Source organism: Lytechinus variegatus, chromosome 7 (assembly GCF_018143015.1).
Source record: "Lytechinus variegatus isolate NC3 chromosome 7, Lvar_3.0, whole genome shotgun sequence".
Lineage (NCBI taxonomy): Eukaryota > Metazoa > Echinodermata > Echinoidea > Temnopleuroida > Toxopneustidae > Lytechinus > Lytechinus variegatus.
In genome coordinates, this window is record NC_054746.1 from 14,488,148 (window position 1) to 14,510,534 (window position 22,387).

The 22,387-nt window shown below is 33.7% G+C and overlaps 2 protein-coding genes and 1 long non-coding RNA gene across 3 annotated transcripts; 2 read left to right on the plus strand and 1 right to left on the minus strand.

Moving 5' to 3' along the window:
- Positions 1 to 102: 102 nt before the first annotated feature.
- Positions 103 to 6,935, plus strand: LOC121418517 (acylphosphatase-1-like). The gene is made up of 4 exons (XM_041612430.1): positions 103 to 214; positions 3,454 to 3,470; positions 4,252 to 4,361; positions 5,023 to 6,935. The coding sequence occupies exons 1-4, from the start codon at positions 133 to 135 to the stop codon at positions 5,135 to 5,137; spliced, it is 324 nt and encodes a 107-aa protein (XP_041468364.1). The 5' UTR covers positions 103 to 132; the 3' UTR covers positions 5,138 to 6,935.
- A 610-nt stretch (positions 6,936 to 7,545) lies between these two features.
- Positions 7,546 to 17,519, minus strand: LOC121418516 (eukaryotic translation initiation factor 3 subunit K-like). Its single transcript, XM_041612429.1, has 7 exons — positions 17,369 to 17,519; positions 16,239 to 16,337; positions 15,290 to 15,410; positions 11,071 to 11,145; positions 10,051 to 10,117; positions 8,582 to 8,785; positions 7,546 to 8,076 (listed from the first exon to the last, which is right to left on the minus strand). Exons 1-7 carry the CDS (start codon positions 17,422 to 17,424, stop codon positions 8,045 to 8,047), a joined length of 654 nt encoding a protein of 217 aa, XP_041468363.1. The 5' UTR covers positions 17,425 to 17,519; the 3' UTR covers positions 7,546 to 8,044.
- Positions 17,520 to 17,952: 433 nt separating this feature from the next.
- On the plus strand, positions 17,953 to 19,891 carry LOC121418518. Its single transcript, XR_005970471.1, has 3 exons — positions 17,953 to 18,047; positions 19,160 to 19,231; positions 19,877 to 19,891. It is a non-coding gene; the product is annotated as an uncharacterized LOC121418518 (long non-coding RNA).
- Positions 19,892 to 22,387: the final 2,496 nt, after the last annotated feature.

Consider the following 22,387-nt stretch of genomic DNA (forward strand, 5'->3'; position numbering starts at 1 on the left):
AATATACTATTTTTTATTTATTGAATTATGATCATTATCAAAAAATCTTAATTTTGTTTGAATTTCTTTAAATTTTATATGATAGCATTACAAAGTGTGAACGAGGAAAGAAAGATCATTAAAATTGTAAACATGGCGACATCAGGAGCGTCTGCTTCAACAAAACAGATAATTTGGAGGTCAATAGATTTCGAAATATTTGGAAAAGTTCAAGGTAAAAGTGTTCGAAATCATAACAGTATTGTAGTGATGCCTGTGATGGATGTATTCTTTCTTCCTCTTTTAATCAAGTGAATTAAAATCATGTTATTGGGTAGAACATTGCCATGGCTTCTGGCATTTCTGCTGCCGACACTACAGCAATAGTTAATTAGTGTTGGCAACACAGTGCAAGCGCAACACGACAGTCCCGTCCGTGACGTCGGCAGAGCTAGCCTAGACTCCGTACCGTAGAGCAGGAGGGCACTGGCACTATGCTGATATCTGTACAGTACAGAGACGATGACTCGCTGTTGTAATGCTGTTAGGGCCTACACTACAGTCAGAAAAATGGGTGGGGGGGGTCTCAAGGTTTACCCAGTTGTGTGTCTGGACGATCAATTTTAGAAAGTCATTTGGAAAAATTTACAGGTGAAGTTTCATTAATTTTTAAAACAAATTTTTTAGAACTACAACTATTGAGTTCATATAATTTAGTGTAATCCAATGACAAAAAAGATGGCTTCAAAAATATAAAGTGTCCGGACACCCGACCCCCCATCGTACTACTACTAAGTACTAAAGTCCGAAAATTCAGTTGAATTTGCACTCGATCATGTCGATTACATTATATGAATGGGTATAATTGTGATTGCCTGGCTTTGATCAAACTAAAGCTGACAAGAATTCTGTTTTGAAATGGCTTTTGGAATAATAAAAATTTTGTCATTTAGTGTTTGATCTATGCATATCTTTAAAAAAAAAACCTTTTTAGACCAAGGTTTTGTTTGAATGAATTATCTTTTTTGCTCATGTACCATAGTAGAAATGCAATGCCAATGTGGACAATTGCTGGTATAGGGTCATTCCATCTGGATTCACCCAGTGGTTGCACCCGACCGTCTCAGAATTCGTTGTAATTTGGTATACATAAAATTCAACATGGCCCAAGCACAAAACAAAAAAATTAGTCCAATCGGTCCGTCGGTTCTCGCGCTACGGCCCGCCCTTTTCTCCTTGTTTTGACAAAAATGGGCATGACCTTCAACTTTCAATGGCCACTGCGTCGTTACGTGTTGACCAATTTTCATGAAACTGGTACCATTTGATAGGAAATTCAGAGAGGAATCCAAAACATGCATCGAATAATGTATTGGAGCAATTTATAAGGTCATGACCTTTGACCTTAACTTTGACCTTGAGTTTGACCCCCGGACAAATAATTTTTTAACTTGATTTTCGTGTATGTTAATTATTGGTATGATATTGACAAAATATGTTAAAATCAATGATGATATTTTATTTCTTCACCTTTAAAAACTCTTCCAAAGATACCATGAAATTTCACTCTAGTCCCACACACTGATATTCATGTTAGTAAAGTGTTTACCAGTTACATGATTTCTTCCATTCCAATCTTAAGTTACAGTATGCAAGCACATGAAAAGAAATTAAGCTTAATCAGTTCACAAATAAAAGATTAAACCTTTATGCTCATGAATAGGTATCTGTTTAGGCATTTTGATGTTCATCAATATATATTCATTTTGATGTTCGGCAATATATATCATATATATTCATAGTAGTAAAGTCTTCACTTTTATCATCAAAATATATACATGTATATATATATATATATATATGTATAAGATATATATTGCTGAATCATAAAATGCCTAAACAGATACCTATTCATTAGCATAAAGGTTTAGTCTTTTATTTGTAAACTGATTAAGCTTAATTTCTTTTCATGTGTTTGCATGCTGTAACTGAAGATTGGAAGAAATCATGTAACTGGTAAACACTTTACTAACATGAATATCAGTGTGTGGGACTAGAGTGAAATTTCATGGTATCTTTGGAAGAGTTTTTAAAGGTGAAGAAATAAAATATCATCATTGATTTTAACATATTTTGTCAATATCATACCAATAATTAACATACACGAAAATCAAGTTAAAAAATTATTTGTCCAGGGGTCAAACTCAAGGTCAAAGTTAAGGTCAAAGGTCATGACCTTATAAATTGCTCCAATACATTATTCGATGCATGTTTTGGATTCCTCTCTGAATTTCCTATCAAATGGTACCAGTTTCATGAAAATTGGTCAACACGTAACGATGCAGTGGCCATTGAAAGTTGAAGGTCACGCCCATTTTTGTCAAAACAAGGAGAAAAGGGCGGGCCGTAGCGCGAGAACCGACAGACCGATTGGACTAATTTTTTTGTTTTGTGCTTGGGCCATGTTGAATATACCAAATTACAACAAATTCTGAGACGGTCGGGTGCAAAATTGCACATTCATTGGGTGAATTGGCATGGAATGACCCGTATCTAATAACAATAATACATCAGACGGTGGACTGTACTTCAACAGAAGAAGAGCAGTGAAGGTGGAACTCAATTTTGAGAAATCTTTTCAAATTACATGGCCTATGGAGTACAGCTCCATAGTACTTCAGTCTCAGACTTAAAGATGAATTCCAGTATTGGTAACGATCTCAAAATGACTTTTTACAGAATCTAATATAATGACCACCAAAGTGTCTGTTTGTATGAATAAAAAATATGTGCCAAAGGATTCTGGAAGAAGTTGTGTAATTGCTGAGAAATAAGCAAAATAAGCGCTGATTCGGTCACTTCCGTCGGGTCTTTATTCCAGCAATAATAATACGCTGTCCCACGTGTGCCTATCTTTGTCGGTGATCTTCAGTGTGAACATTTTTTAGCGTAGATTTCAAGATTTCACAAAGTTCAGTTTATGTAACTTTACCAGATCTAGATCCTCGATGATATACTGACAATTAAGCGTGGTTTTACAGACTTATTTCTTATGAAATCAGTGTTTACTGCAACTACTGGCATTTCTCTTTAAGCTTTAAGTTTTAATGGATATTTTGCATTTATTAATCTCATTTTACTTGCATGCATTCATGCTATTTCTTTTAGTTTGGAGTCTTCTCATCTCAGCAATGTCATTTACCAATTTAGATTTTTTTAAGTTCTTATCACTTCAGTACTTAAGATTTTTTCTATCAGGTTTTACCCTTTTCTTCATTTGCTTATCAATTTAAAGGAAATGGAGTATACTGACAGATAAATGTGTGAGGGTATGAAAATAAAATAAGAAATAGTTTAGACTAAATTACTTATTCCTGATCGATCAAGTTGTACAATTATTCTAGAAGAGCTACCTCTTAATCTCTCCCAATCAAACTTTTTAAACTTTCTCTTTAATGTATGATTATTTTGCAGGTGTCTTCTTTAGAAGGGTAAGTGAACATTACACACCCACATCTGATGTTCTTATCTTTCAGTCAAGCCTATTGTAATGGTGACATGTTTTGCAGAATAAAAGCCAAAGCAATATGATTTATCTTTACTAATGGAAAAATATGTCTTAGATTTAACAAAAGTTCGGACTTACACTCAGAAATTGTTTAACCAACCTATAAGTTTGTTCAGATATGAACTTACCAACAGTTGGCTAATACAAAATTGTATGCAAAAGGAATTTGATTTTTTTTTTACCAATATTTAGTTGGTTCATATTTCAACCATAAATTCTCTGAGTGCAGAGGAGAAATTTAATTATTGCTGCAGAGAATTTAACCCCAAAATGAATAGACAGTTCATTTAGGTTCTGAAGAGAATAATATCTGTAGACTCTAGTTATATAGATCTATGCAACATATTCTTACTATGGTTTCATAATGCATGCTTTTGTATTTCGTAAGGAAATTAAAACGGCCTGTATCAAACAAAAGTCTTCTTCCTTCACAATTTAAGCACTGTTTCAGGGAGAAGACATCCAGTTTAAAGATCAAAAGTAAATTATTGCACAAATACACTTTCAGCCCATTTTGTAAGTGATGTTAATATGTTTTAAGTATCATATTAAACCTGTAGCTGTTTTAGTGTTAACAGGAGAATTATCATAGCTCTAGAAGTAGGCCTTGTTTTGTGGTGCAAATGTAAAACAATTTGGCTTATGTTACAAGAAAATCTGCAGGTTGAATATGCTTACGAATCTAATTCTTTCCCTCTCCATAGGATACGAGAAGGAAAGCAAAGGATTTAGCTCTGACAGGATGGGTACAAAACACTAACAAAGGAACAGTTATTGGGCAAGCACAGGGACAAGAAGATAAAATCAGACTGATGTAAGCATTTATATTCAAAAGAAACGCACAAGGCGGAAGTCCTCCTTGATGTTAAGTTGCTTTTAATTCTGAAAAAGGAAAATATAAGAATATAAATGAACCAGTGACAAAATATGCTTCGCTCATTTTTGTGCTTTTATCAAAATTGACTTGAATTCAAGATAAACATCCCCTTTGGGATGAAAGGACAACATTTCAGAGTTTGGCTAATACCATAAAGAAGAACTGGGGAAATTGGTTTGTTGTTAATGTTCTAATAATGTTCGAAAGGAAAATCACATTAATCCTCGGTGTTAATGCATTGGAAAAGTCACAATCACTACATGTAGCTCTGGCTTTTGACCAGAATGATAGACTTTGATAATCTAAATATAATTGCACTTTACAACCTGTACATGTATGCCCAAAGGCAATGATCAGTTTTGTAAAATTTGATCCAGTAATGCATTTTGTGTAGCACTTGGCCACTTTTAACGCCAATAATTTCTCAAATTTTCATTTTCAAATAATTTCTGAAACACTTATCACAGGATATATGATATGAAGTGAATTTGTGAATAATAACTAGGTCTCAAACATTTATCATTGTAACCAACACATAAAATACATTTCAGTTTAAAATGGCATTTCTCTTTCTTTGTCATTTTTTCTTTCCTTGTAGGAAAAGTTGGTTGAAAACTAAAGGAAGCCCGAAGTCAAGGATTGACAAGGCAGTATTCTCGAATGAGAAGAATGTTGATGAGCTAACTTTTAAATCATTTGACATTATAAGGTAGCAGGCTTGCAAATACCCGATTTACTTGAGTTGTATTCATTATTATTGGGCAAAGTGTCTTAATATTTATTTTCTTTACAAGTCTGCAGTGATAAATTTGCATGTACCTTGTACAGAGTGCTTATAAATGTAATTTAATCAGATTGATAACAGCTATAATCTGAAGTGTATCCTATTGTTTCAATTGTTTATTTTAAGATTTATAAAGTGTTTTGAATTCGAATAAATATAATGGCCATTAATGTAATACATTTATTGCTGATGCTTCAAATAGATGTATCATTTCCTATTTAACCATAAAATTTAAGGGATGCAAAGTTCAGGAAAGTACTAAAGTAGTATTTCAGCATGTAAAGGCCATATTTAAGGCATTTTCATTTACAAAATGCCTGATTAGAGCTGTATTTGTTGTGGGAGTCAATCACAGACTGAAGTGATGGTCCATTTGTTCTCTGGATTTCAAACATTATTCCTTCAATAAGGCAAAAAAAAATAATGCACGACTAAAAACAGTATTGTAAAAAAAAAGATTGAAAAACTTCTTCCTTTTGTCCCCAAAGCAAAGATGTTCAGTTTCTATCAAGTCTAACTTGATATATGGCTGATTCATGGGTGCCAACATCTCCAGATTATTCTTGCCCTCTAAGGCTGTGACAATGACTGGCATCCCTAAATTTCACAATGAAAGCATGAAATAGATCACCAGGAAAATTTAATAAAAATTCTGTCAACAAGATTGAGTGTCTTAAGAGATATACAGTCAAAATTCTGTACAAATTTATTGACATTCTCTGATAACTCTTCATATCTATAGAAGAAATGAAACATGGATACTGGTTAAAAAGAAACATATTCCACCTTGATACTGTGAAGGATTTTCTTATATGTAAAAAAAAAGACAAATAATGGAAGGGACAGTGCACTCTAATTGGAAACACATGTATTGATGCATTTTTATGAAGTAGCATTGCAATCAATATCACAAGCTTAATATTAATTACTGTAAAAATGCAGTTGATTGGAAATCACCTAAATCCATTGTAGTTGGGGAAAAGACAACCTTTGTGTTTTGAAACATCTTTCTGAAAGTCTCTTTCCTTGGTATTTCATATCAGAATACACTATTACGTTAACCTTTAAAAAAATCCATAATGTCATGAGGCTTTGTTAAAACAGTATTACACTATTGTTTACTTACATATTGTACAATAGTGCTTTTGTGTACATTCAATTTTAATGGTAACTGATTTCCCTGCATTGCATTATAGGCCTAGTACTTGTTTAACACTGAAATGATATTTCGTGATTTTTTAGTTACAATATAAACAGTGTTTCTTTTGTTATTGTAATAAATAAATCTGTATATACTTGCAAACTTCTAAGGTATTCTAATGATTCATTCAGAGCTTTTGTATTATTTTATAATGACAAGTGGGTCAAAAGTGATATTAAACTTAATCGTCCACAATTATCTTTCATGCTGCTTTCCAAGAAAAGTGAATAATAGGCTTTCATAACATAATGGACAAATTGGATTTCTCATGACGATCAAAATTACATAGTTTTGTTAACCATTACAGTACCAGGCTATTTTGGCTCTGTAACAAAGGTTTGCAATCAAATGCCAATGACTAATCTAGATTCATTGTAGCATGCACCCTTTGTTCATTTGACCAGAAACCAATCAGATTGGTTCTTTCATTTTTTTACTTCATCGCATTCATTTACATTATGGAGCGCTGGATCAGTAAGATTATACAGTAAATTTCCCTAAAATCTTCCATAATTTAAGGTCAAGTCCACCCCAACAAAAAGTTAATTTGATTTGAATAAAAAGAGAAAAATCCAACAAGCATAACACTGAAAATTTCATCAAAATCCGATGTAAAATAAAAAAAATTATGACATATCACACTTTCGCTTAATTTAACAAAACAGTTATATGCACATCCTGGTTGGTATGCAAATGAGGCAACTGATGACGTCATCCACTATTTCTACTGTATTTTATTATCAGAAATATGAAATATTCTAATTTTTTTCCTCATTGTCAAGTTAATCAATTCCTCCCTGAACATGTGGAATTAGCATTGTTTAATACTATATAATTCAATCAAGTTGTCAAATCTGTAAAAATTGAAACATTGTATAATATAAACAATGAAAGCAAAAGAAACAGTGAGGGATATCGACTCTAATTTGCATGTTGCCGAACTGTTTTGTGAAAAATAAGCGAAATTTTAAAATGACATATTCTTAAATCAGATTTTGATGAAATTTTCGGCATTATGCTAGTCTGATATTTCTCTATTCAAGTCAACATTTTCTGGGGTGGACTTGACCTTTATTTAATCAATTATGCCAATTTATGCATTTGGGAATTAAATACCATTCTGTTTTGCTTTGCAGTATATTCTTTGACAGTTGCCTTTGGGCAGACCTGTCATGATAATATCAGTGTCAAAATAACAAATATGAATTTTCAAATATTAGAATCATTTGAATACTATTCCCACCGTTATTTTAGTGGTCAATTCGGTATTAATTCCAGAATCTTTCTTACATGGTGTAAATATTCCACAAGGACAAGAACTTAAATTCACTGTTTTGTAAAGTATTTGTAAATGCTAATATGAATTGACCTACATAAATATAACATGATTCTAAACTGAAACGAATGGTAAACACGACAACACACAGAAAGTAGAGGAATCCCATGATGCACTTGAACAGCAGACCTCTATACACTGGAACATGAAGACAAATCACATTGAACTTCTTGTAGGTCACAACAAGGTCATAAATTGCTCCACTACATGAATGTGTCTCATATACACTCCGTATCACTGCCATTTTCAGAATGGTATTTGTAAAGTTTATGAATTGTCCATGTTGTCTTACTCAAGGGTCACTGGGATATCTTCATAACAGTAGCCACATCTGCAAATAAATTGATAAGAAAGGTACTTTCATTAACCGTCTTTTGAAACATTAAAAAAAACAAAGTATAAGGTCTTTGTTTTTATATCTTTCCAGATGAAAATAAGAAAATAACATATCCACTATAGCCCCAAGTCAAATCACTTTGATTTAGGAAACTAAGAGGTTAATTTTTCTTATAAATTTGCAAACAACCTTGACCCCTCATGCAAAGCTTAAGGATTGATCTTATGCGCAAACAGGCATGCTAATTGATTGTACAATCAATCACTAAACTTTGTGTTACAGGACCCTCTGTAAAATTGCTTCAACTTAAGTTTATTTATGCAGACTTAAACTATCAACAATGATGGGTAATTTTAGCTGTTGGGACCACTTCTCTAGTTCAGAATAATTAAAGTGGAAGTCCAAATTTAGATCAGTTTAAAAGCATAAAATCTTTGAAAATCTCTGTTGGGAAAAACAAATGCCAAGAAACTCAAACTACATATGCATTCACACTTACTATCAAAGCCAATTTTCTCTGTGATGTTCTTCGTCTTGACGCTTTCATCCTGATTGGAAATGAAGACCTTACCCCCATCAAGTTCCTTCCAGTCATAGTTGGCCATCCAACTCTTCAGCTCTGTATCATCTGATATTCCTAGAAGTTCACCAAGCTGTACCTTCTCAATGGTCTGGTAGGTACTGTTGATCACATGACAGATGACTGCAGGTGAAAGGTCATTCAAAGCACAAAAAGAAAATCACCACAAGTCATGCACAGCTTCAAAATTACTTGAGTATGAAATGCAAAAATATGAAATAATACAATTTATGATAGAAATCCATATATATTGTTCGAAATAGAAATAAGAACAAGACATCCTCTAATTCATTTTGCCAAATCGATCGTGGACCTGGCAGCCAATGAGTGGTGCCAGATCGACATTGATCGAACTGAGATTTCAAAAGAATTGATATTTTCAAACAAATATGAATGTACATTCTACATAAAGAAATTTCATTTAAAATGAATTATGGTAATGGTATATTTTTGGTAGAAAAATTTACTGACAAAAATAAAATGTGAAAGGAATGAGATATCCATTTGACATGTAATTTCATGGGTAAATTTACCTAAAAAATACATCAGGATTATTATTATATCTTATTGCTGAAGGATGAGAAAAGACACATCTGCCATTATTGTATCACTAACATCAAACCCCAATTACAGAATACCCTATTCAAGTTGACCATTCATACGTTGAGTTATCACCAAGTCAAGGCATTTCTTCAGACCAGGTGGGTGTTTCATAAAGCTGTTCGTAAAGTTACACAAGACTTAACACACGACTGGTGAACATTTCTTGTGCCACACTATCACTATGTAGCTCACTTAGCACCTGAGATAATGTTCCAGTCGTGCCTGAAGTTGTGCATAACTATAAGCGGCTTTATGATCTTTTATTTCCTCATAAATCAAAAAGATTTCTGTGGTACCCAAAGATTAAACTTAAACTGAGTCACATGTAATTCAATTTTGTCGACTTCATTCTTTATTTCATTGCAGATGGTCAAGGCAACTATCCAAATCTAATCATTTCAACATGACAGGAAACTCTTTAATAAAACCCCAAATATATTCAATATAGTGCCATATAATGTGAAGTATGCAAATTTGAAGATTTTCTACATGATACTTCAGTTCACATTTACATAGTGACAAATTTTCTTCCGAGGGAGCACCTTGCTCAACAAGAGTAAGCTTTTTGAGGTGCTACCCATTTTTTAACCTTTGTACATTTTATATTGTTACATCTGAAATGAGTAAAATCTACTGAAGATAAAAAACAAAAGTGGCAAAGTGGGGCTCTCCATCTACCATGTCATGATAATGATCCTGATTGTAAATGTGCTTCAACTTGGTAAAAACAACCCAAAGAATAATCAATTACCGGTACATGTAAGTGTTCTCAATAAACTACTTACATTTTCTGATGGCATTGTGAAAACCAGCAATATTTTGTAAGGCTGCAGGCCTGGCATCATACTCAATCTGTTAAGTGATATGAAACATACAAGATGTGATGGTGGCAATTTTTGTTTTGCATAGCTGTCTTTTTTAAAGGCTTGTTCTGCTATACTCTGCAGTATTGCACAGGCCTGTGACATTGTTGTGCTACAATATGTAGAATAGCATTATAGGCACTGGCAGATCCAGGGGCCATATTTTCCATGAATGAAATAACCTTAAATTTCGGGTGGAAACCTTTTTTTTCTCTAGTCAAATTTTCCTCAGGAAAATGTGCCCCCCCCTTTTTTTTGAAAATCCTGGATCTGCCCCTGATTACAGGGTCTTCAATCATTTCTGTCCAGTCTGTCAGTTCATCCAATTTTTAGAACGATTATATCACAAAAAGATGATGCTTTTCATCAATTGTCTCTACACACTCAAAATATATAAGTTTCAATACATGTTCAGCAATCAACTAAAATTCGACAATATTCCTGTACGGCATATACTACAGTAAATGTATACTTAAGATATTACATCACGTGACACAGGAATGACATTTCACTTACAGCCATTACATGGGATCCTCCATTTAATAATGAACCAAACATTATCCTCAAGATAGCTTTTGTAATAATCTACACTGAACAAAATGTTAAAGTGCCTACAAACTTTAAAAAAAGAGCTCCTTAAGGTACTAAACTAGACGCAACTGAAACTCTCCCTTTTTATCATCACCAAGTAAGCTACATGTAGTAGGGATTGTACTTGCAAGTATATTGCTAGAAAAGAGGAATTGATTGAAACTACAGATGAATTTGCCGAAGTCAACCCTCCATAAGCCAAACATTTGCCTATATAAAGTCAAAAGAATTTTTTAGATCAAAACAACTAACATTATTCTCCTAAACCTTAAGTCAAAAAGATTTTTGCGGTCCCAAAGGATTTGACTTAGGCAAAAATTGACAAAGCTCCCTGTAAATATTGAAACTTACCCAGAACTGTTTAAAGTGACAGGTTTCTAATAATCCTGCAAAGTAACAAATGGATGCCAGTGGTTCCTCTTGTTGCTAAAAAATATCATGTTAAGGAAAATGAGATAAACATAAAGGTCCTAATTCACACAATGGTGGTTTTGAATCTACACTTTATGCAGATCTTGCATTGATTACACTTAAATAATTCAGCATGTAATTTGTGAAAGCTTCCAATAATGAAAGCATGTGTTTTTTTTCATAGGATATTTGTTACTCTTCTCTTCAAGTCGACTGTTTATGTAAATTAATTTTCACAAACAGTGGGCTCATTAATGACGTAAACTTGGTAACTAGCATTAATGTTCTGTAAAAATAACATGCAATCAACATCATGAACACTTAAGCAGATGTGCTCAAACATTAGTGAAACCCATTACAAAATGCACTCTTTCATACAGAGGGATGAATGTAGACAACAATACTACAATGTTCGGCGAGCACAGAGAAACTAACTGTATCGAATGTAATATTTTATCACCTGATTTCAACCACATACATTTGTAATTCCGAAGCTTCGTTATTCCGATGGTTCGGATATTCGAAAGGTTCGGATATTCGGAAGGTTCGTTATTCGGAAGGTTCGTATTCCGAAGATTCGTAATTCTGAAGGTTCGTTTGTCCTAAAACGAAGTGAGATTCGTAATTCCGAAGGTTCGTTAATCCGAAAACGAAATGAGGTTCGAATTCCGAAGGTTCGTTAGTCCGAAAATGAAATGAATAATGAACCTTATTTCATTTTCAGATTAACGAACCTTCGGAACAACGAACCTTATATCGTTTTCGGATAAAGAACCTTTGAAACATCAAACCTTATTTCGTTTTCGAATTATCAAACGTCGGAATATCGAACCTCAAATGTTCGGATTAATAAACCCTTTTACGTTTTCGGATTAACGAACATCGAGGTATAGGCAATTTACGTGTTTCGGAATTACGAACCTTCGGAATTGCGAATTGTAACCGATTTCACCATTAAATATTTAAAACAATGCAGAATTTGAACACTTTAAATATGTTCATTTTCTGGTTGGGTTCACTAACTTTTGAGCACCACTGTAAACACTAAATACTGTGTGATTAATGGATAAAATCTTCATTTATAACCCATAGTTTCAAACCGCAGATTTCAGACCACCTTTGTGAGTTTAGGCCAATGACTATTATAAGAATTTAATAAAACATTAAAACTAATCTGAGCACAATTATGGTAAAGGCATTCGCTAAATTATTCAATAAGATCAATTGTTAGTCTATTCTAGCTTGCATTCCTCATGCTCTATAAAATACATCAAGCGGCTGCCATCTGGAAATTACATGTAGGCCTATTCACCTATTTCTTAAATATTGGTCATATTGTCTCTTAAACTTCATCCAAAAATAATGCAATTCTTCATAACCATTCATTAAAAGATGTTTCTGATGAAAAGTAAAATAAATTGCCTTTTGAATAAAATTATATCTCGTTTCTTATTTCTTTGCACTATACAGTGCGTATCAAAAAAAAGTTTACACTTTGAAAAAGCTCTGGGAATTAAATATTATACAGTGCGTAACAAAAAAAAGTTTACACCTAGAAAAAATCCTGTAAAATTATATATTTGTAATATCCTGATGATTTTTCCACACTTTAGCATTGGTACAGATCCATTTAAGCAAATGACGATATAACTGTCGAAAAATATTTCCGCTTGAGTGAGCACCACTTGCTTATGAAAAGTTGGTGAAAAATGATTTGCGCAGAACTTTGAAATAGTTATGCGAATAAAAGTAGACCTTAATCATGAAGAACACATGGAAATTAGCAAGTAAAATTGATATGAAGATATCTTTTACCTTTTTAAACTTGTTTCCTTGCCCAAAACACTTCGAAGAGTGCATTGCATCCCATCCCACTCCCCCACACACCGAGTCCATCGATATTTGCTTTACACTGAGCGGTGATTTACATGAAATGGCTTAGGCTTGATTTTTATTTTATTTATCATTGCCAAGCTTGGGAAAAGTGTGGAGAAACAAGTATTAAATGAAAATGAAATGTAAACCAACTTTAAATGATAAAAACTTAGTGAAAAATGCTGGAGATGTCTGATATAAACTTTTGTTCAGATACAGTTATGTCCTCAGATCCAGCTGGCACAAAAAGGGTAAAGGTTGTGCTTACTAAGTGTTGAAATTTCAAATTTGGGCGGCAAAGATGTTACAAAATGCTTGAATGTATCCGTTTTTATTTCAATTGGCTAAAAGTGCTAGGGAAATTTATGAGGAATGCTTTGCAGGGTAAGTTTGATTTCGCCCTTTCCCCTTGACACAGCGTGAAAACAAGCATTTCTGCGCAAACAGATTTCTGCGAGCTTTACAAAAATGGACAGTGCTCACTCAAGTGTAACATTCTGTCAAAACTTTTACCTTCATTGGATAGATGAGACCCAAACCCATAATTATATGTGAAAAAATTACCCACATGTTGTATATTTTCTAATTCCAAGGGCTTTTTCAAAGTGTAAACTTTTTTTGATACGCACTGTACAACATGTGGGTATTTTCTTCACATATAATCTCGGATTTGAGTCTTATCTATCCAATGAAAGTAAAAGTTTTGACAGTATGTTACACTTCAATGAGAACTGTCCATTTTTGTAGAGCTCGCAGAAATCTGTTTACGCAGAAATGCCCGTTTTCACGCAGTGTCAATGGGAAAGGGCGAAAACAAACTTACCCTGCGATACATTTTTTCCTACATTTCCCTTGCACTTTTAGTAAATTAAGATACATTCAAGCATTTTTAAACAAATTAAGTTGCCACCCAAATTGAAATTTCAACACTTAGTAAGCACAACTTTCACCCTTTTTGTGCCAGCTGGATCTGAGGACATAACTGTATCTGAACAAATGTTTACATCAGACATCTCCAGCACTTTTTCACTAAGTTTTTATTATTTAAAGTGGGTTGACATTTCATTTTTCATTTAATACTTGTTTCTCCACACTTTTCCCAAGCTTGACAATGATTAACAAAATGAAAATCAAGCCTAATTCATTTTATGTACATCACAGCTCAGTGTAAATCAATTATCGTCTTGATGGCCTTGGTGTGTGGGACGGGGCACAATGCACTCTTCAAAGTGTATAGGGCAAGGAAACAAGTTAAAAGAGGTCAAAGATATCTTCAAATCGATTTTACTTGCTAAATTCTACGTGTTCTTCATGATAAAGGTTTACTTTTATTCGCATAACTATTTCAAAGTTCTGCGCAAATCATTTTTCACCAACTTTTCAAAAGTGGTGCTCACTCAAGCGGAAATATTTTTCGATAGTTATATCGTCATTTGCTTAAATGGATCTGTACCAATGTTAAAATGTAGAAAAATCTTCAGGATATTACAAATGTATAATTTTACAGGATTTTTTCAAAGTGTAAACTTTTTTTTAATACGCACTGTAGTGCTCACATACATAATAATGAATACCATAGGAGACAAAAGTACCAGTCAAGTGCTAAAATATCAAACATACAAATACAAAGGAAATTGGGGCAAATATAATACAGAACTACCAGAACCAGCACTTCTTATTCCAATTATTTCAACAATAAATTATTCCTCTGACAATTTTGTTTTCAAGGTGATGGTAAAAAGAGGGACTGGTACATGTATATCTCGAATATTATGAGCCACTATTTTTCTCCTTCTCATGGAATAAAAATTAATCTTTAAGTAAAATTTTGTGTAAAATCATTAAAATTACAAAACTACAATGATGTCAGACTCTTTCTTTTTCAATTGTACTATGTAATAAAGCCTATCTAAATCTTTCCTCCTCTCTCTTTTTTGTCTTTGTTTTCTTCTTCTTAAAAACTTGAATAATCATTGGGGGTTCATAGGGGGCATCTGCCTCTCTGTCCCACCCCTATGGTGCTGCCCCTGCAAATAACCTGAAACCTAAATATAACTAAAATTCTCGGATGATACAGGGCCCTCTTTCATAAAGAGTTACAACTATTTTAATTGCCATTATGGCAACTACCATGGTAACATGGCTCAGCAGCCAACCACAATCAAGCTTACCATGATAATTGAAACTCTTCATGAAAATGGGCCTCTGCTCATGAATATACCAATCAAGCTTGTTTCCAAATTAGAATACAAGTATAACAGGCATTGTGATAACAAAAGGATACAACATCATTGTCTAAGAGGCATTTGCAAAGGATGACATCGGTATGTGGAAGGTTGGTCATTGCCTTGAGAAAGATAAGAGCAGCTGTGTGCATTTTGAAGTGCGCTGGATTCAGCTGATACCTATGGATAGTTGGATACAAAGATGGAAGAATATCAAAATTATATTTACTCACACATTTCGAAAGTTGCTAGATTGTACACATATTCTCCATCAATTCTGCACAATATTTTATTCCCCAAATTAGTAGAAAAATAACAGCTAAATTGAATTCTCCAAGACCTTATAAGACAATGGCTCCAAAATAAGAGGTTTCATTTTTTTCCCCTTGTCCTATTTTCCTACACACAAAAAATATAGATCTATGTACTGGAACTGATTGTATTCATTTTCAATCCACCATTCAACATAATCCTACTTTTAGGGTAATTGTGATTCTGATTACTTTTTTAAAATCAAAGGTTAGATTGTTGTAATTGAATTGTAAATACTACTTTCTCAGATGATTGGAAAAAAATGTGGAACTACATGTAATCATACACCCTGTGCAAAATCAGATTTACCAAATAGCAAATTGATAATGATAAATTTCTGGTGCAATGCACACAAAAGAGCTTATAAACTTCAAATATGTGTTAGGCCATACATTTCAGCTTTCTTGATTCATACATAGTGCATCTTATGAACAATCGCTCTGGGGAGCTTTTGACGGAGTATTGCAATATGCTTTACTCTCTGTGCCTGAAAAGAAGCCAGGTCATATCACATCCTGTACGTGCTGTAACTTGAAAGAGGCTGACATTGTATGTTCTCAGGAGATAAAATCAGGCAAAAGACTGGAATCTCAATTAATAACATGAAATAAACAGCTCAGTCATTGTTTTCACCTATCCCCCATTTCAAAGCTTAAAACATTATCTTTCTAATGTTTTATCCCACTTGATACTTACAATTTCAAAATGGCGAGATTTGCTTCCAGATCATATTGGTTTTCTCTGACTTGGATCTCCACATATTTCTCCAGGTTAGCAAGATTCTCAGGATTGTACCTAGACATTACAAAAAAAAATATATGGTACCATAGGGGGTCCTGAAACTACACACCACTCCATTGCACATGCAATTCCAATGGCAAAATAAATGTGCACTCTAGCTCAGTGTACATGTGTGAAGCAGTGACTGCAGAGTGATGAACAATCCCTATTCAATTTTTATACAGAGGCTGCAATAAATCCTTGAATGCAGAGAACTGGCTGTTTGGAATTTCGGAGTTATATCCACTTTAATTTCATATTTTCCTAGATATAGTTTAGAAATTGAGGCACAGGAAATACTATTTCTTTGTATGATAAATCGAGTGCATAGCTTTAGTACCCCTTAGGCCTATACATCGGGCGGCGAAATCAAGAGGTGTTCGGAAACATGCACATTTATTGTTTGAAAACAAAGTGCGTAGCTTTAGGTCCCCCTCATCATGATCATATAAGCCAGCAAAGCAATGCAAAATGATCAACTAGACCTCTACTAGTAAGCCTTACAATTATATTTCAAATAAAGAAAACAATTGAACTAATAATCAGGGTTGGCACAATAATTTTGTTTTGAAATACACTTTGTCTTTGCCAGATTTTTCAAACGGTGAGTTTTAAAAACAGTTTTAGTGAATATCTAACTTCGGCCGCCCTGCCCTAAACTTTGCTAAACTAAAGTCCTAAACTAAAATAAATGAAAACATTTAAAAAACATTTTTTTTAATAATACAACCCAGGCCATGGCAATGCCAGGCCCTGGTAGAACATTGAACTATTAAGCATACCATATTGTGTTATTCATCATCTCTCATTCACTAGTTGATCTTACACACAACAGCCAGCGACTTCGCTCATTTACATCTTGGATGAATGTATCATGGAACCGTGTCATTACCTATACATCTGTATGCATATAGAAATCGCACAAGCCCTGCATGCAGCTGCAGTCAGTGTCCTGACTGGAATTGTAACTTAAGTCAGCCAACAAAAAACCCACATCATTCCTGTAATTGTTTTTCCATGTAATTAATGATTCAGTTTCAATTTACCTATTTATACCATGTAGCATCGACGAAACAGCAGCTTGGGCCTGTTCAAAAGCCATTTTATCCCTCAATATTGGTCGGGTCTCGGTTAATTCAGTTTCACGTGTGGGTCTGTGTCCGGGTTTAGGCGTTGAATGAGGATCTTTTGATTATTGCAATGAAATATGAATTTAAAATTGATCATAAATGTATCATTTTGGATAAATGGCCCTAATAGTCATGAGTGAATAATAATAATCAATGTAAAATATATTTTTTCATCCCATGTTTTTAGTGATATTACTCTTTTTAATTTATACGACATGTAAAAACGCCTGCATACGTGCAGTACAAATCTACATCTTCAATTGTATAATGCGTATACAGTCCCACACGTTGATCTTCATGTATTTGGGCATTCTACATCAGCTGCCGCATTGCACGTCACGATCACGTCCATTTATTGATTTTCCGTTGCTTGTTTATTAATTATTGGAAGAATAAGAGAATATGCATCCAGATCTGTCACCACATCTACATTCCGATGAATGCAATGCCATCATACGACAACTTCTTGACTGCCACAAACAGGTGAATAGCTAGCGAGAGCAATGAAAATAACAAGTCAAGGATACATATGTAGACTGAATACGGTTTACAGTAAAAAAAGCCAAGCAAGTAGACACTCATCCTACGAACGAAGGTTATAATAAACATGTGGTTAAAATTGACAAGACCTTACTGTAAACTGTATCCATGTTAGATAGTTTAAGTAAGATGTAACTTTAATGTTATCGTGCATGTTGTGTGTTAGTTAAGCTTAATTTAAGTTAAATGAAGTGTTTAAATTGTGAGAATTGTGGTTAACATTAACATGTAAAACTAAAAGACTACTAGACTCTCAATCAGTGACGGACTGTAACACGAGGAGACGAAGCATTGGAGGGGCACTGTATTGTAAGTGAACAATGCTGTGCTCCTCCAATGCTTTGTTGCCTCAAGGTCACGGTCCGCAACTGCTCTCAGTCATGCTTTTACCTTTACCTTTGCTTTGGCTTTTGGGGCTTTGGAAATAAATGTTGAATTGAATCGGTTCCATTCAGGGACAGGGAATTTATTTGCAAGAATCTAATCAATTGCAATTGCAAATCTCTTTGCCTTTGGAGTTCCCAGGTTAACCACATGTTTTGCAATCAATTTAAAATTTGCACTGAATCGCTGAACTGCTTTGGGAGTTTATTTTGCCATAGAAACAATGTTTGAATTTTTATTAACTAATAAGTTTGACAATATTCTTTAAAAGTTGTCTGTACAGTGTAATATAAAAAATAGTATAAATCTCGTAGGAAGAGCAGATTGATGTTGCTTGGTTTGACATGGGATCTGAGATAGGTTTAATGCTAGAATCTTGTTAAAGGCTTAACCAATAAATGGCTTGATCAGATTTTTTGTCATTAATCTCATCAGTTTGAGTGTCTCTTCAGTTCCGCTAGATTATGTCTTGATTTGATATCTATTTCTTCAATGTGTGTATAGGAGGAAAACCCGGAAAAATTCTAAAAAATGTTTTAAACTGCTAATGTTTAAACTGTTCTAATGTTTGACATGTTTTAAACTGCTCCTAATGTTTAAAATGTTTTTAAACTGCTCCTACTTTGTAACAGCCATATTTCAGCTGTCTAGGCAATTTAAGTTAATTAGTCTATAAATCTAGGCTACATTCTAGATGATATCTAGCTAGTTAGGCTCCATGTCATTTATGCAATTTATGATGTGATAATTTTACTTTAATTCATTTTTTGTTCCACTTTTCAGCACCCTATGAGAAAGTTTGTTGGAGCATGTGACGAATACAATACAGCAATGAACAAATGCTTTAAAAAAGAGGTGGGTCTCTCTCAGATTACCTTTTCCTCAATATCTCTCTCTCCCCACTAGTATGTCACTTTTTTCTGCTAGATGTGGTCATTCTATATTTTAGAATCTGTAATGAAGATCATCAATATTGATGTGGTCATGTATTTATAGGGCCATCACCATCATCAATGTCGTCATGATGGACATCATCATTACGGTAATGCCAATCCTTGTCAACATCTTCATATCCATCATTTTCATTATTTTGTAAATTCGCTGATCATTCACTTTTTTATGTTCATTTTTTCATGTTATAATTTTTATCATTACAATTTATATCATCAGTTTATTTGTGTTTTAATGTACTTAAAAACAATTTGATTCAAATGAAAGATTAAAAAATTTTGTTTTCCTTTTATATTATTTTATAAATTTGAATATTCTGATGAGTATTTTGATTTAACATGATTTTTTTTATCTTTAAGAATTTTTCAAAGGAAATCCATGTTGTAACAAACCTTTGAATACAAACATACCTACATGTAAGCGAATGAGTATTTACCAGGTTGTGGCTACAGATATTTCACAGCTGAGTTTCATCATAATATGCTTATTCAGATGTAATGATTACATGGATCACTGCTCTCACTTCATTTTCTGTCCATTAAAACACAGTATCATGTACGACTTCAAGCCAACAAAGAGAAGACAGAAGCAAGAAGGAAACGGATGGGTCTAAGTGTTTGAAATTCATATCACATTCAGTCCAGTCTGGACCGAATTGGACGTTTTGAAGGAGATGCCTTTATAAAACCTGATCCAATGGAAATGGGAGGAAACCATAGCTATTGCTGAGCTGAAATTTTCCAGATTATGTGCTCCGATATTCTTGATGAGCTCCTGTTGGAATAACAGGTAAAAAAGTTGGTGTGATCATCTAGTATGCTTGCACAGACTCTGAACTCTCAATTACGACACAGTGAGGCAGGAATTGATCTATTCAAGCTCACCGGCATATGGGGGGGGGGGGCACTTGCATCCCTTTCCCAATGCTTCACAAAAACAACAACAACAGGAAATTATTAAATGGAAAAGGATTGAATATTAATCATACTCTGGATACATTGAAATCACAAATATCTTTGATAAAATTAGAGTTTCATTTCGAAAAACTTATTTTTGAATAAAAATTAGATTTTGAATTATTTTTTTCTATTTGCAACATAATTAAAAATGTCACCAACCACATATGCCATGTTGTGCCCACCCCACCCGGCCCCCCCCCCAATATTTGATTCATTACACCACTGTTCTACCAGATAATTATGAAATGGAAAAGGGTTAAATATTAATTACCGTATACTCTGGATACATTGAAATCATAAAATCAAATTTATCTTTGATGAAATTAGAGTTTCATTTAGGAAAACTTCTTATTTTTGCTCACTTGCTACATAATTAAAAATTGTTGCCTAACCTTATGCAATGTTGTGCCCCCTCAAAGATTATTTTATTCATTACACCACTGTAACTCCCTGTGACCCTTAGTATGTTATAATGTTATATTGTGTTTTCCCCCACTTTGGTGTAAGCTGAAGGAAGAAGCTATAAATAAACTTGGAGTATTTCATGGACAATGGGGGGGGGGGGGTGTCATCCAGATGGCACTTTCAAGGAAATTCATGGTTTTGCCTGTAACTGAATAGAAGGTAATGGTTAACTTCAATGTTACAGTGCCCAGCCCTGGTGTCACATGAAGTCTGTTCAAGTAGACTAAATTTCCTTGATTGATGTCTGCTTTGGAGGAGCTAGATTTGATTTGCTGATAACTTGTAGTATGATGATTCATATTTTGATACCAAAGGTTTTGCTGTTTTGTATTACATGTATTTCAATCTTTAATAAATCAATATTATTTAATGATAAATGAGAAGACCTTGTACCTTTTACTTGCATTTATTCCAGGCATTAAGTGTATTGAATGAATTTCATGACATTAACCTCTTCATGAATAATAATTGAAAAAAGGTTATTGCAATTGTTTGTGCATTGTTAGTGCAGAAAGATGAATTAGTACCTTAATTTCTGTGTACAAACATTTTTTTATTTTCATTGATCTTTTTTTTTTGGAACAGGAGACCAACTTAGTGCAATAATTAAAGTAGTGATAGAAATTAAGACAAGGACTTGGCTCTACCATGTAAACCTTGGCCAATCCATCTAAGGTTCGTTCAGTTAGCCTAAAAGCAGTTGGTCTACCTCTCACATAGTCTAATACCACATGGGCTATACCCATTTGGTCTACTATCACTTTCTACACTCACTTGGTCTAATGCCCACTAAGTCTAATTCTCATCTAGTCTAATACCCAGTTGGTCTGATATGCACTTTTGTATTCTTATTGTCAAATGAAAATTTACTTCATTTGCAATTTATTTAAATATGTAGATAAAGTACTGTTAGACCAATTAGAAATTAGACAAAATGGCTATAGCCTAACTGAAAATTATTGTAATTGGCTAAATTGATTTTAGACCAAATGGTTAAGTGTTGTTATAGACCAATTGATAAAAAGATATAAGACAGCTGAAATGTATCATGCTTGGTCAAAGGTTTATGTCACACATTCATTCATGTTCTTTGCATTTATTTGTCTGTTGACATATTAAATATCTTTCAGTAAGAAAATGATCTTTTGATTTGTGTGTTTTCTTGTGATGTCATTTTACACGCTTTTTCAACAATGTCATTTACTGAATTTAGTGTGTCATGATATTGCATAATTATAAAGAATAATGTGTTTTTAAAACATATCAAGGTATAAACTGTGCACAGTAATGTGTGTTAGATGTGGAGTTCTATATTTGTGGGAAAAAGAATTGACAGTTGTGTGAAATGGTGTTCATGTATTATGATGAGAACATTATATATTACTTTGTAAATACAAATGTTTGATGTGATAAATTTGATTTTTGTCTCACCTGCGAAGCAAAGTGAGACTATAGGCGCCGCTTTTCCGACGGCGACGGCGGCGGCGGCGGCGGCGGCGGCGTCAACATCAAATCTTAACCTGAGGTTAAGTTTTTGAAATGATGTCATAACTTAGAAAGTATATGGACCTAGTTAATAAAACTTGGCCATAAGGTTAATCAAGTATTACTGAACATCCTATTAGAGTTTCATGTC